This window comes from Lampetra planeri, unplaced genomic scaffold (assembly GCF_965212315.1).
Source record: "Lampetra planeri unplaced genomic scaffold, kcLamPlan1.2.h2 scaffold_1331, whole genome shotgun sequence".
Taxonomy (NCBI): Eukaryota; Metazoa; Chordata; class Hyperoartia; order Petromyzontiformes; family Petromyzontidae; genus Lampetra; species Lampetra planeri.
Genome location: NW_027614048.1, coordinates 1 through 15,879, shown reverse-complemented (window position 1 = coordinate 15,879; position 15,879 = coordinate 1). Strand labels below are relative to the sequence as shown.

Genomic DNA, 15,879 nt, shown 5'->3' with positions numbered 1-15,879 from the left:
GAGGTAACAGGAATACATGATACATGTTTGTGTTTCCCCCACTGTATGATGATATGACGGGGAAATACTGACAGCAAACGAGGTCAACACTCTCATCCACAGGGTTCCTGTCACTATATAAAAGGGGAACCAGCCAACAACTGTCCACTCCAGACTCTGAACGTCTGAGGCTTCTTCTCTTCAAGCTGCTGCTCTGCTGTGCAGGATGTCTCAAGGGAAGATGTTCCAATTGTCTGTGGTGGCTGTGTTTTGTCTCTTGGATGCTATGGTCCATGGAGAGCTCAGTCGTGACTTCTCCAGATGCCTTGTTTTCTTCTATAAGAGTACACCTCCACAGGGCATACATGCAACAGAATACCAGCCAATATGCCAGCGCTACAAAAACCAGTACCACTTCGCCAGCATGTACCATCGTCAGCATCGTGCTCCTTTTTACTCTGCGTACATCCTCAGTCCTGCAGATGGCAAACGGCCCAACTCCACTTGGATGTATGAACCGCAGGTAAGAACAAATGCTTCAGAGCCGTTTCTTTCAGAAATTGGACTGGTATCTGTTGATGGTGTTCGTTGTAGTGGTGTACATCACTGAGACAAGGACAAATGTAAACTTGTGCATAAAGTTACTCCAAGTTACTCTAAATGAAACTGCCTATTAAATGATGCTGATCAGTCAAAATTAAATCTGGTTTGGATAAGATGAGCTATAGTCATGTACATTATGAGAATAAACTGTCACACACTCTCCCACGTCGGTTTACCAGGTGCACAAAGATATGAAATAAGAAATATAACAGGCCCTGCAATTCATCCAGGAAAATGTTTTATTAAATGTTTTTGTGTTTTTCTTTTCTTTCTGGATGTTTTTGAGCTCCTACTCAGTTTAATTTTCATCAGGATTCATTCAGGATGTTTGCTTCCCTGTTGCCGTTCAAGAGTAACAAAAATGCAGTGGAGATCTGTTGTATTATGCGGAAGTTTAATGTCGGTGTACATAATAAAATAGCATTCTAGCATGTATTTTATTTTTGGTTTTCATGCCACAAACCTCATGAATGAATCATTCACACATCGTATATTCACTCCCATGTCTGTTCAAACCAACAGAACCCTTTCAGTTCTTAAAAGTTGTATCTTCTCGTTGACATGCAGTTGGTGTTCTCCCGTGCCAGTTCGGACATGAAACCGTTCGATTCACCTCTCAGCCAGAATGTTATTGAGAGCCAAGCAGTGCTTCAGGACTACAAGAACTCCAGCTACACCAAGGGCCATCTCAATCCCAGCATGCATCAGAAGACACGACAAGATCGTGAGGCCACCTTCACCCTGACAAACATTGTCCCTCAGCGGGCGGGCTCCAACTCTGGTCCCTGGAGTTCACTGGAGAAGGAGATGCTCAGAAAATTCAAGGCCTACTGTGAAGGGCCGATGTACGTCATCACTGGGGCCATGCCCTATGAAGATGGAGCTCGTTGGATCGACAACCGGGTGTCTGTTCCTGAGTACATGTGGTCTGCCTACTGCTGCCCATCCTACAGCGCTCACCTTCCCCAGTCTGTGCAGCCACTGTTCCCCACATATGCTGCCGTGGGAAGAAATGACCGTGAGAGCGGGCCAGAGATTGTTCCGGTTAATCCCAAGGCGAGGGCCTCAGTGCGGGGTTATGATGTGAGGAAGATGCCTTTAGATGAACTGGAGGGGATCCTGGCACAAAGAATGGCCACACCTGTGAGTTTGTTTCAGGGGCAGTGTCGAGAATAAAGATCTAAATCCTGAGTTTCGTGTTAAAATCCAATAGAGTGCACCCTGTCTATGGTGATCACTATAAACGGTACACTCAGGTTCGTCTGTAATCAGTGAATGATTTTTGATGACACCATCATCTCAGAAGTGCTGATGGATGCATGATTTTTGCAATGTTCATAAATTCAGTCATTTAATACAACTTGGCAACATGACCATGAGTCAAACATACTAAACACAAAACTGTCAGTTGTTTCTTACAAGAGGAATTCCATGTACAACTAAACCATAATAACACAATAAACAACAATAACAACAACAATTTTATAACAATAAACCCCTAAACCCTCCCTGAATGCCTGAACATCTTTTTCATCTTTCAAGCTGTACATGCCTAGATCAGCAGCAATCTTGCCCAAATCAAGTCAGCCTACTGGTTCTGAATCTCTCTGAATCCCAAATCAAAGGTCTCAACAGTCTGCTGAAGGTCACCTGAGACCAGAATGGAAGTGGTTTAAGTATTGTCTGACCTTACGTACAGCAGCAGCTGTTAATAGCTGTTCATAACAGTCAGATGGAAGAAAGGCAATATATAAAAATACACCCATTGTTGGATGTCTGATTCAGACATAAAATATGATTGTGACTCTCACATGAACGCTCTCTGCCTGTCATTAAAACCACATTAAAAGATGAGAATGACAGTATCTCTCACAGGGCATCTCCATCTTACCGGACAGACAATTTCCTGCTGACAGACTCGCACAACAGGCAGGCTCCAATGAAGATGGATGAATGAGGTGGTCGACGGCAGCCACATGGATCACAAGCATTGTCTAATGAACGTCAGTCTCATCAGCCCCTCTGTGTGAGCTCTGCCATCTGCTGTCCATTCTGAGACAGTGAGTTTGATTCCATCTTTGTGGGTTGGTGTTTCATGTGAGGTGGATGCCTGGAAAGTAAGTGTGCAGTTGTCAGTTACAACCGTTCAGCAATAAAACAAGACTAAAATGGGCAATTTGACTTCTGATAACCTGAAATGTTTATTTCTTAAATTTAACTGAAGCACAAATATACAAACGTTCCAGCTCTTTACTTCACCAGGAAAAAAAACAAGGCCATTGGCTTTTAAATGAGCCATAAAAAATGTACAATTTATTGATCATGATAAATAAGTACAAGCTTTGTACAAATGAGAACACCTTCAATTAAAAAAATGGACAACTGATATTGATTTTCTTCTTCTTTCTACAGAAAAATACAGCTGACTCCCCATCAGCTCTGCTCCCATCTTCTTTACTGTTCTGAAGTCGGTAAACCTGGCATCTTGTCAGAGTAATGTGATGTTTCAGACCATTGTATGTAAAGTCAACATGAAGATGTGAAATCCATGTCAGATGTACTGTAGATGATCCTGAGATGAGTACACCTCAGTCAGCTCTGACTGCTCACACTCGAGTCGGAACAGTTCATCATTTCTACCGCTGCCGTATCACTGAATCTCTATCCCAGACTGCCTCAGAGAAGCTACAGCCACAGAAACGGACCTGGGACTTCCCCAGGTATAAAGAAAATATTTAGACTGATGAGTGATGATGAGTGACAGACGTATGCAGATATTCACTGGGTGATTACTTGTGTACACCAGAAATCACACTAGTAGACCTATAACAGGAAGTATAAAAACAAAAAAAATTGCTTGATTGAAAACACCAGAAGAAAAACGATTCCTGAAATCACCGACACCAGACACATTACCCAGCTAAGTCTACCTCACGCTCCACCTTTATCCAAACGGAAGTAGCGTCTCTAGAAACACTGGTGACTTTTCATTTGTTCCACGTCACTAAAGCTCATCCCACAGTTGGAGCACTGGACCGTTGGCTTCTCGCTGTTGTGTATCAGCTGGTGTCTCTTTAAATACTCCACTCGACTGAACCGCTTTCCACACGCTTCGCACCCATATGGACGTTCACCTGTGTGGATCCGCTGGTGCCTTTCCAAGTTGCCCAGGCGACTGAAGCTTCGCCCACACTGCACGCACCGGTGCGGCCTCTCACCAGTGTGCACCAGGTGATGGCGCTCCAGTGAGCGCGAGTGTGTGAATCGCTTCCCGCAAATCTCACAGCAGTGTGGCCGCTCGGCAGCGCAGGCACACTCGTGGTTCTTAAGCGCCCAGGCGTGACTGAACGTGTTGCCGCAGTGGGCGCAAGGGAACAGACTCTCCTCCACACCACCGCCCTGTAAGTGGGCTCCACCTAGTGGACAAGGGTGCTCTTCCATCTCAGCCTCGGTAGTGAAGCCTCCTCCACACTGCGGGCAGAAGTGGAGCAGGTCTCCGCCGACCTCCTCGTCCCCTCCACTCTCCCCAGCACTGCCTTGACCAGACAGATGGGGAAGATGCTCCGACTCTTCCTTTTCCACCATGTCGTCATCAGTGGTGACAGCAGCTGACTCGACCTCTCTCAGCCTCTTGGACCTGCCTGGCCTTTGCTCGACTTCCCTCGTCACTCCAGTCCTTACACGCTCCTTCATCCTGCCATGTCCAGTCTGCTCTTCTCTCTGCAGGGTGGGTGGCTGGGGCTCCAGCTCCTCTTCCTGCTCCATTCCATCAAGACCGATGTATTTGGGAGCCAAGCTGATCTCGGTGCCTTGCACCACGTGCAGGTCCGGGCTGACAGGTTGGGAAGCAGACATGGCGGCCTGCTCGCGGCCTCTCTCAGCCCTCAGCGCAGACTCCAAACCTCTTAGTTCATCCACAGTCATACCCCCCTCCGATTGCTCCACCGAGTCCACGTCCCAATCCTCCTCCTCCTCCTTCTCCCGTGAATGGGCCATGGAACGATCTGAAAGGTCTCCTGGGAGGAATGGGAGAGCAGGGAGGACTTCAGACTGATGCTCTTTGAACATTCCACTAAGTTTTCATCATTCTGTCAATAGGTTCCTGGTTCATTACCTTCACTTTGGACTCTGGAGCTTGTGTGGAAGTTCTGGTTGAGCGGCTCCATCTTCAAAGCCTCCTTGATTAGCCTGAGAGAGGCAGGTTGATAGCCCTCAAGTTGAAACTGCAAAGACGAAAAAGCAGATCATCGGAGGCGATTCCAATACACATCGCCATCACTAACTTCAATGACAGGTCTTGGGTTCTTTTATGCCTTCAATGGCACAAAACAGATACCAAGGACATCATCATATTCATTCATCTTCTTCCAGTTATGGGTTGCGGTTGTGCTGGAGCCGATCCCAGCTGTCCAGCAGACGTCAGAGTACAGCATGAAGGCCACAGGAAGGGCAGACAACCATTCAAACCTACGCACAATTTAGAATGCCCAATTAACCTCAGCATTGTTTTGGAGGTGGGAGGAAGCCAGGGAGAGCATGCAAACTCCACACAAAGATCCCAGGCCAGGAACCTGGGTCCTTCTCGCGATGAGGCAACAGTGCTAACCACCATACCACTTGTCGCCCCAAATCATCATATGACAGTACATTATTTTCCAGCTGGCTTGCTCACACTCTTTAAAGCCATTTACCATTCAACTTCAACTATCTGTGTGTTTATTGTGGACGAACCAAGAACCAGCTCCAAAATATCTGATTTATTGGATTTAATGCCTTTCATTGATGTTGGTGTGTGTTTCTGACGGTGAAGTGGGCAGATCAATGACATCAAAATCATACATCAGTGCTGCTGTGTGTGTGAAGAGGGGTTATGTTTTGAAGCAAAGCAAACTGTGTCTTGTATGACGGAGAATACATAATTTAAATTAGGGTGCAAACAGCAGCGTGCAGCTGGACACTGTGGGCATCTATGGTTTGTGCGTGATAGATAATGTAGGAGAATGTCCATGTCCAAAACTGAGTTGAGTTGCACGCTGAGCGAGGTCAAATATCTGATGTTATACTATACAACCTCTGAGTTTTGTGCGAACAATTCCCAAATAAAGGCTCAAATAGTGTGACTGTCTTTGAATGTTTCAATATAGAACAGAAGTGAGGAGTGGGTCTGTGCCCTGACACTTGGTTGTGTGTTGGCCTCGCTCAAAGCTCGTCTGGCAGCTACAAATCCAATCAACAGCCCACTCTCCTTTACCCACTATATCTGTGCCATGTTTTGACGACTGGAACAACACGAGCAAAAGTCTGAATTCTCCCTCGTTTTCTGTCTGCACTCCCTCTCTCAGTCTATATGAAGCTGTTTTGAATTGCAAAGGTGCTGTGCCACTTTCTCCTCCTCCTCTGAGAAAGTCTATCTCCCTCACCTCCTCTTTGATGTTGGCCGTCTCCTCCCCCCTCACCACTGGGGCAGCCCTCCCCTTCCTCGTCCTCCCCCATTCCTCTCTCATCATCTTCACCTCTGGGGTACTGGATGAGGTACATCTCCCTGGCCTCCTTTCCCCCTCTTCCTCCTGCTACCATCCCCACAGCTTCGCCACTTCCTTCTCCTCCTCCTCCTGCTCCCACACAAGCACCGCCGCCTTCTCCACCTCCTTCCTCCCACACATCTCCAGTCCAGGCTTTGCGGTAGACTGCTGCTGGGCCCTTCTTTGGCTTGCCTCCTGAGGAGTAGAGAGGAAGACAAAGGAAGGAGAAGGGAAGGAGAATGGGGAGAGGGAGGGCATGAGGAGACAGGAAGGAGAGACAATGAAATATGAGGGGGAGCGGGGAGAAGTGGGAGGAGATGATTCGATTGGCCAGGGGAGACAGATGAGGGGAGAAAAGAGGGTGGAGAAGTGAGATATACGGAGGACGAGATTGGCGCAACAGAAGGAAACAGGAAAGGAACAGGGGAGGAGGAGGAGAAGGAGAAGGAGGAGGAGAGAGCATGGCCAACGAGTGAGGAGGAGAGGGGGGCGAAGAAGGACAGGCCAGGGAGGGGAGGAGAGAGAAGTGGAGAGGAGTGTGTGATTATGGTGGTGTGGTGGAGGAGTGGGAGAGAAGTGGAGGGGGGGCATACGATTTGATGAGGGAGTGAAGAGAAGGAGAATGGCGTTGGAGGAGGTGGGGGCAGGGAGAAAAGGAGGAGGAGGAGAGGGGGCGTGAAGGAGAGAGGAGTGCGAAGGGGAGGAGGGACAGTTGGAGAGAGGCAGAGAGAAGTAAAGGAGGTGGGGGAGGGAGAGGAGCAAGGCAGAGAGAAGGAGGGAGGGAGGGAAGGAGAGCAAGCACAAGCACAGAGGAGTGGGAGGGACAGATTGCAGTGGAGAGGAGAGGAGAGGGGGAGGTGAAGGACAGAGGGAGCAGGCATGAAGAGGAGGCGGAGGAGGAATGGAGGAAGGGAGGGGAGATCAGCTCCAACCAGATGGTTTCCAACAAAAACAAGTGTGTTTTAAGCTCTGATTACACAGCCAGAGCCCTGCTTCTCACATTCACAACAACCAGGAATCAAACATGTCAGATGGTTTTTGGAAATGTGTCACTTCTTGGAATAAAAGCTTCAAGCACCACGACTAAAATCCACGTGATGTGTCCTGTGATGTGTCCTTAGGCCAAGTCATCTCAAATACTTACGGGCCTCCTCAACTTTTCTTTTCTGCCGCCCTGCAGCTGCATCGTCCGCCGACAGCCCGGCGTTGCGGCGGCCGGCGGCCCAACCCATCCCGAACTTCCGCTCGGTTCTCAGCTTGTTCTCAGTGAGTCTCAGCCGCAGTTTGAGCGCCTCGTTCTCCTTCCTGTTGAGGGGAGAGCTCCGCCAGGTAGTCGGCCACCGTCTCCTGGAAGAGTTTGGTGATCTCACACACCGACGCCCGGATGAGACTGTCCATCACGGCCGTCAAATGCGTCTCAAATGCGGTCACCGACTCCTCCATCATCGTGGTCGCTGGTTCGGCTGGGACCTGATGGGGGTTAATGTCACTTACTGTTACCACGTAATACGAATCTAATGGAAACTTACCCGAATAAGTAAGTTTTCCACCGTTTTTTCGAGAGTTGTTCGAGTGATATGTTCAGCAGAGATAATCGAATCCTGCCAGTGTAAGTTTACACAATAGTTCATTGGTTGCTACTTGTTAGCAGATACAACATACGGTCGACAGTCACACACCGTTTACATATGTTCTCGTCCACATTATCGCCACAGCTGGTCGGCTAATTTTAATGAGTAAAACGGTGTCATTAACGTTTGTAGATAATTACACAGTCTCGATATTGCGTCCCGCTGTTCTGCAAAATGACATTAAAGTAGAAGATGAACAGCAGCCTTTCGAATCGTTGGCGAGCGGTCGAGTTAGCTCGCAGGCTAATTCCGCTTTTAATACGCACCGTGCGAGCTGAAGTCGGAAGGTGTTCAAAAAATGTGAAACTGTGAATGAACGTGTGGTTCACAGATGAAGGTTGAGACTGCTGGATGTCTCGGAGCACAGCAACACCACGACAAAGGAAAGCGCCCATCCAACTTCAGCCTTCTCTCCCTCCGATTCTATTTTCCTTCTTCTAGCCTCCTTCAGCTTTGCCCGATGCTTGGTTAAACTACGCATGCTCAGGGCCGTAATAACCCTAAAACAAAGAAAAAAGCGCACCGTGTAAAATAACTACCAAGGCCACGTCGCTTTGACGTGCTGATGTGAGTTCAGTAGACATTTTATTTTTACAAGAATGCAAAACGCAATATCAAAAAAATTGTTTTCGCGTGGTTGTCGATTGTTTCGTTTTATATCTCTACTGTACATGGCGCGTATATTCCAGGAAGGATGGTGGCGCTCTGTTCCGCCTCGTCGCAAGACTGAACGCAATTTTACGACAGAAGAAGAAGACGCAGCGGCCGCTTTTTTATTCCGCCTGCAACAGCTCTACACGTCGTCCTCGGTGTTGAACGATCAGTGAAGGGTGAAATCATGCCGATGTTCGTAGTGAGCACCAATGTGGCCAAAGCCGACGTGCCGGCGTCTCTGTTGTCCGAGGCTACGGAGGAACTGGCCAAAGCGATGGGCAAACCTGCACAGGTAGGTCCGGGCCCAGCACAGTGCCCACTGCGGATGGACTGAGACTACTTTCTGTGTTCCGTATGCATCTTCACTGATCCTTTCTGCGGATTGATTTATTGTCTGCTGAATCAGCTGTGTGTTCTGTATCAAATAAGTTCAATGTTGTATGAATGTTATGTTCAAACGTCAGGAACAAGTGTTTGGAAATCTTTTGAGTTTAAAATTTGCATTATTAGACCAGGGGCTCATTCCTGGAAGCAGGTCGAAGGTTGTTTTTATTCTTTTTTTTTAATCAGGAAAAGAGGAAACATCAGTTTTTTCCATTCGTTGTTCACGTGAGCTGACAAATAAAACCAAACGTTGTCAAAGTCTCATTTGAAGACAGTTTATCAGTTTTACCCTGAGAGTTTCAGGATGAACAGAGCCAGTGTTTTCTCTAACCCTGGTTTCTGGCCCTGCCGAAGCCATAGTGAGCAGGTTAAACGTCATGGTAAAGTTGGCCAGAAGTTGCTCAGATGATCAGGTCAGCTGAGCAACACCTCGACATGTAGCAACCAAAACAGATAGCAACAAACTGCCCTCAGCAGACAATGGGACATTTGTATGACAGTTGGAAGCTGCCCTAGAGCGGCCTCATGTTATTCCCATTAAACTTGCATAATAACAGGAAGTCTGAGACAGTTCTAATGAAGAATATTAACTTGAAACAAATTGAGTTTCACATATAACATCATCCTCCCATATGCTAGTATTTTATTGAGTATACACTAAAATTAAAGTGCCATCATCAAATCCCATGGGACGTGATTAAATCCGTTGAAATTCACCTGATCCACCTGACATGAACTTCATACCTGTTTCAGTACATCGCTGTGCATATCAACACTGACCAAAAGATGATGTTTGGAGGAAAGGGAGACCCCTGTGCACTCTGCTCCCTCCACAGCATCGGCAAGATCAGTGGTGCTCACAACAAGCAGTACTCTAAGCTGCTCTGTGGGCTGCTCAACAAACACCTGAGCATCTCTCCTGACAGGTAGCTCACCCACACAACACCCAGTGCAGCCAACAATTCATTTCATAAGCAATGTATCACTATCTGCTTCACTCACTGAACAGCAATGTAAAATCTTATTAACCTATTTCTCTTTGGGTCTATTTCAGGATTTATATTAACTTCGTAGACATGGATGCAGCCAATGTGGCCTGGAACAACACGACCTTTGGCTGAGATGAAGGTCAAAGCACTGAAATAGATCATTCCATCATTTACGTACTGGCAGAATAAAGAAACCGTAAAAACGGATGCACTAGTCAGTATAGCACTTAGCTGGAGCTATAAGCTTCGTATTGATCCTTCCCCACTGCAATAAAGACAAACATGTAGAACGTAGAGTTAATCTTGCTTCCTTCATTGTGTAGACTCACAATCACACTCTACAGCCTGAAACAACTCAGTGAAGTTTTCTCATTGCACTTGTAGATGATAGCATATGAAGAAACACCTGTTGGTAATAACATTAAAGATGCCTGGTCTGTTCATTTGTCCAACTGAGAATCATTTGTGGTTCTAAACAGGTTTTCAAAATTCACCAATAAAATGCTCTCAGGTGTAAAGTCCTCTTGGCTCCAAGTTTATTAATGTAATGATTCACTTTGTTTTGGAAACGCATGACATGTCTTGAACAGGTGTCATGTTGGCAAGAAAGAAAAATGTGTGGTGAATGTGGAAATACTCAGTTTAAAGGGTCATCATGATATTCGTGTTAGGAAAGCCACAGGTTATCTATTCACTCTGCTTCAACTAAAGTAAACGTTACTTGTTTACAGTGAGCCATCTGTGTGTATCTGTTCAGTGAACTGCACGTTCAAAGGACAGATCTCTCTTTTATACATAATTTTGTGTATGTGTTAGGTTTGAATGGTTGTCTGTCTTTCGGGTGGCCCTGTGATGAGCTGGCAACTCGTCCAGGGCACCTCATCCCTGCTCTTTGCACGTTGACAGCTGGGATCAGCTCCACCACAACTGTGACCTGTAACCGGACCACGCAGGAGAAGATGAATGAATGAATGAATGAATATTTGGTATGCTAACCGTGTTCAGGGTTTGGAATGCAAAAGCCTTATATGTCATACCACTCTTTGAAATGTATTTTAGCCACCACTGAAGATGGAGAATGGTTGATATTTTGAAAAGGTGAAATAAAGAGGCAAAAATAAGACTACATATTAACTACTAACACTAACTACGGGAAACGGTGTGTAGCAAAGACATCTGTCCCGTTCAAAAGTAATTTGCAGTCATGCTCATTAATCAAAGACACTGGGACTTTTTCAGATATTTATGCAGTAGTACCAACATATCTAATATTTTATCTAATTTTAATACAAAAAATATTTTCACCTACATTTCAATTCAGAAATGACAATTTTCCTATTCATGTTCATTTTAAGAGCCCCTATCCCAGACAGCGGCAGTGATGACGTACGTACATGCCTATTGTAGGCGTCACAGTGGTATCACTGTGAAATGTGCCTTGATTTATATCTATCAGAAGTGTTACGAAGGGCAGAACACCTGTGTGCAGATAGGAGCGTATCTTGTCCTTCGGTGAGCATTAAAAATAAACAATTTCAAACAAAGGTCACAGGTCACTGCAGTGATTGAACAACCGTTCGCAATGCCAGCTGGAAAACTTGTCTTCAAGACAAAAATCCAGGCAGCGTTCTTTTTCAAACCAGGGCTTGTTGTGGAAATGGAAGGCGCCTTCTGCTCCAGGGTAGTATGGAGGGTGATGGTTTATGGAGGTTTTGCTGGACTAAAAAACTTAAAAATGTTGAAGTGTTGATGTTGCACCCATGGTAGATTATTGTCACTGATCCCCTCGATGTGACATGAGCCCCTTTCGCCTTTCAGACCTATTCCCCCTATTGGTCTACCTTTAGGAAACTCTAGTGACATCAAAGCACTCAACTGTCATCAAAGGGCTTTGAACTAGTCATGTGACCTAACCACGCCTTGAAACAGTGTTTTTTGTCCAATTTCTAACAAATTTCTTACACCGGACGACTGAACGAGAAAAATACAAAATTTGAATTTTTGTTTTTCCGCCAGCCGCTCAAAGTGTATTTAATTTTAATTTTATTTTATTCACTTTTTTTCTACACGCTGACAGCTGGGAGGTATAGGTTTTAGTGTCAGCTCAGGTTTGGTATTTACAAATGAAGCTTCAAATATTGAATGCCGAACATTTACTGTATGCTATGTTACTCAATCCGGACACCTGCTGGAACATTAATACAGGCAACCTGGTTGAGAGACCCCACTGACATACGATTAAATGACAAATATTATATATTTTATATCTTAATCTGAGTGTAAATCATTTTTGATGTATTTAAAAATGTACAGTCAAATAATGTGAATGTGTGTCATAACACAAAGAAGTGAGAATGTTACTGTTGTTTATGTAGGAGGGAGTTTTTTAAATTTTTATTTGTCAGACATCAAACAAATGCGGCATTTAACCTGGAGAAAATAAAATTAGTAATTTAAAGAGTCCCTTTGAAATATATTTGAATTCTGATAGATTAAGTGGAAACAGAGGAACAAGATGAATAATAATAACAGAAAAACCTTATTTGCCGATATAAGATCAAAATAGCTCCACATGACACATTTCTCTTTCTTTCTTCTTTAGATTAGAATAGCCGAATGTAAAAGTACAATACCAAGAACATAACAATTCACAAAAACAACAGTTTTGTTTTTGATTTGGTTAAAATTGAGTTGTACACACGGAACCTTAAATTCATTTTAAAAAAATGTTCTCGAACATTTTCTCGCAGTTAAATGAGACCCAAACCTGTTCCCCGTATTAAAGGTTAACTATGTATTATTTTTTATCAAAAGCTAGATATATATTTTCAAAAAACAAAAAAAATGTCCACAGTGCCTTTAGATGGGCACAGAATGAAAGTGTAGCTTTTCCTGGAAAAAATGTATGTAGTGTAAATGAATTATATTTTTTGACGGGTCCATCAGTGTGCTTATGTTACATGTACAAGCTAATAGTGAATGGTGCATTGTGAGAGGCCAGAAAGGCTCTCTTGCTCGGCACAGAAGACAAAGTCTGCAAGTCCTGCAGCAGCACCTTCACAGCCCCGGAGTTATGAATCACAGAGGTAGAATGACCAGAGAAGATCAAAAACCAGAGTTAATATTGGAGAAGCAGATGTTAGTTGCACTCATATAAAGGATTTCCTTGGCATCAAAACACAGGCAGAAATGCCAAATTTTCTCCTCGATTGGTAAGAAGCTAACTCACTGGCTAACTTACCTAACGTTACTTGTCGGCCAAGTCCCTCTTCAGCAACGTTACTTGTTTTCATCTTATGACGTTGACCCTAGATAAGACATTACTGGTCGTGAACCATCCACCTCCACATCCAGTAAACGGAGGAAACGGAGGGCTCAGTCCTCCTGTCCTGTCCAGTATTGACGGTTCACTTTCACCAGTGCGGTGAGTGTCTATATATTCTAGCTATTTGTATTCACACAGGTCTCATAGTTGACCATGAGTCAATTCTCAACAGACATAACAGACACAAAAATTCAATGCATTACTCATTATGTGGTTCAGATACAGCTGCCTGTGATTATACACTTGGCCAATGGGTGGTTTCGTGTGCACATGAAGCTTCGAGGAAATGAACCCTTTTTCGAACCAGTTTGCTCAAGTGGTTCAATGCTTCATGAGGCTTCCTCTCACCATCACTACGTGGAACCCTGGAGTTTGGTCACGTCCGTTAGCACACTGTTGCCTCAATGAAGTGAGACCCAACCCGTTCCCTGTACGATATTTGTGATGTGGTGGGAAAAACACTGGTGTGATTGCATTAAAATTGACTTATGCACATGCAACCGTGTGAACTTCCGGTTCCAAGCGACACACTCTTCCTGTTTTTTTGAATGCGTTTGAACAATTGCACAGGTGCTTAGTCTGCCTACCTGTGAAATATGCGTGTGTGTATACAGTCCTGGTCAGGAATGCAGTCCATCATACATGTTATTCCACATTGGCCCTCCCCCTCTTTGGTCTTCTGCTCCACTGGCGTCAGGTGTAACGATGTAAAGCTTAGAGCGCCCTCTAGTGACAAACGACACCCATCAGCCCCAGCTGATCAGCATTTGAATTTGGTTCAGTGGTATTTGGAGTGCTCCTCCTCCTGAACGCAGCGGGGAAAGCACACTACATTGACACAGTTATAAAAATAACTTTTAAATAAAATATTTTTTTTTTTAAAGAAACACTGCATATTTTGCAGTGTTTGCAAAATACGCATCAGATCTATATGCAGTGCAAAGGCAAAGGCCTTAGATGTATGTATATGCAGTGCAAAGACCTTTGCACTCTGTTTCTGTTCTGTTCTGTTTGTTTGTGAATTATTTCTGCCCCCATTTCAGTGTCACACTACGGTGGTGAAAGATTCTCATACCACATGAATGTGAGTCATGTTTGGGCAGTTCTCCTGTGACAACCTCTTTTACACAAACACCTCGAAGATTCTACAATGAACAGCACATTAGGCAAGTGCCTGTGACATGGTATAATTTTTTAGTGAGCAAAGGTTTTAATAATCAGGGAAAAAATCCCATCTGTAAACCTGTTAAGAGGCCACAAGTTGCACCCTAAAGAAAGAACTTCTGCTTATTGGCTATTATATTTATATTATTGGCTATTTCATTAAAAAAGACATTCCAATGTAATGTCACAAAATTCACCAAAGACATTCATGAACTTGTGATGGCCAAACTAATTATTTTTCAGTAGTTTTGACCTTGATCACCATAAGTGTTATTGAATGTTACATTTGTAACAGATTGAATTGAATCTGCAGATTCACTAGTTTTAAACTTTACAGCTGTAACATGAACACATCTACCACTGCACTGAAAATTACATTTCCTTCACTTAAATTTTGAATTAATTTTTGTCTGCACGTTTCATCTGTACAAATGAACAACATGGATCTTAATCTGGCAGGGTTTATCAGTCATTATAAACCGTGCAGGTGTTGTATATTATAGAGAATTTTTCTGCACATGTTGGGGGAAATGTAGTTTTTCTTTCTTTTTTTGTTATTTGGGAAAAAAGACCTTTCTGTACATTTAATGTAATTGTTGGCTTTTTTAATCACACAAGCTGTCCAACTGAATGTATGGTACCATTTTCAATGAAAACACACACCTTTAATAAAATGAAACAATGAAAATACACACCTTATATATATTAAAATTTCCCACTCGCCATTTCTCACTGTGTAGTAAGAGAAAATAATTCATCTTACAGATGTTTGATTTGGGTTTCTCAGAGTGAGCTAGCATGTAAATAACCAGGCAGTAAACAAGGAGGTTGCTTGTCAGACTTTGTCTCTATAATATCTTATTCTCTCTGTGTGTGAGGGGTAGAAGTGATTCAGACATCTCTGATTCACTGATTCATTCATAGATGTCCCAGTCTGTGTCAAGAGGATTCTGAGCCCAGCTGACCACAAACATGGACTCAGTCCTGAAGACAGCTATGATTGAGATAACAAGGGTCTTTGAGAACACTCTGCATGACTATTATACAGAACTCATGCAAAACCAAGAAGAGATTGCTGAACGTTAAAGAAAGCTGCAGGCAGCGGGGGCACCAGCAGATGGAAGCTGAGACTGTGGTATCTTTGGACTTAGGGCAAATGTCCCTGGCACAGAATGAATGGGTGGAGTTTAAAGGTACTGTAATTTAAAACTCTGAAAACTCTTAAATGTTCATCAATACTTTGACTTCATCAATAATTTGAGATAATCACCTTTCAGTTTTTATTGATTGCTCTGACCCATTTAAAGAAACTGGGAACCACTCAGTTTTCATCATCACCATCTCAGCAGAGCAAAGACACCTTATGCAAATGCTTGAACTGTTTCTCATTGGGTTGACACACTTTCTTCATTTTTGCTGTAGCACGGATGTCATTCAAGCAGTCCAAATGCCATTGTTTTAGCTATGGTAGCCAAACAGAAACCAGCTATTCCTAACTATTAGAAACTACCGAGATCAGTATGCAATCACTGGCAATAATCTACAACACAACCAATGGTGCACTTATTCACATTGGGTGCTGTATATTTGCATTCTGTTATCCACTGTGCAATGACTGATTGAAAGAG

The 15,879-nt window shown here is 44.1% G+C and overlaps 2 protein-coding genes across 2 annotated transcripts; both read left to right on the top strand.

Annotated features, from left to right (window-relative positions):
• Positions 1-265: 265 nt before the first annotated feature.
• LOC144739143 (endonuclease domain-containing 1 protein-like) lies at positions 266-1,758 on the top strand. The gene is made up of 2 exons (XM_078622118.1): positions 266-502; positions 1,150-1,758. Exons 1-2 carry the CDS (start codon positions 266-268, stop codon positions 1,756-1,758), a joined length of 846 nt encoding a protein of 281 aa, XP_078478244.1.
• A 6,815-nt stretch (positions 1,759-8,573) lies between these two features.
• MIF (macrophage migration inhibitory factor) lies at positions 8,574-9,894 on the top strand. Its single transcript, XM_078622120.1, has 3 exons — positions 8,574-8,681; positions 9,527-9,699; positions 9,828-9,894. The coding sequence occupies exons 1-3, from the start codon at positions 8,574-8,576 to the stop codon at positions 9,892-9,894; spliced, it is 348 nt and encodes a 115-aa protein (XP_078478246.1).
• The last annotated feature ends 5,985 nt before the right edge of the window (positions 9,895-15,879 follow it).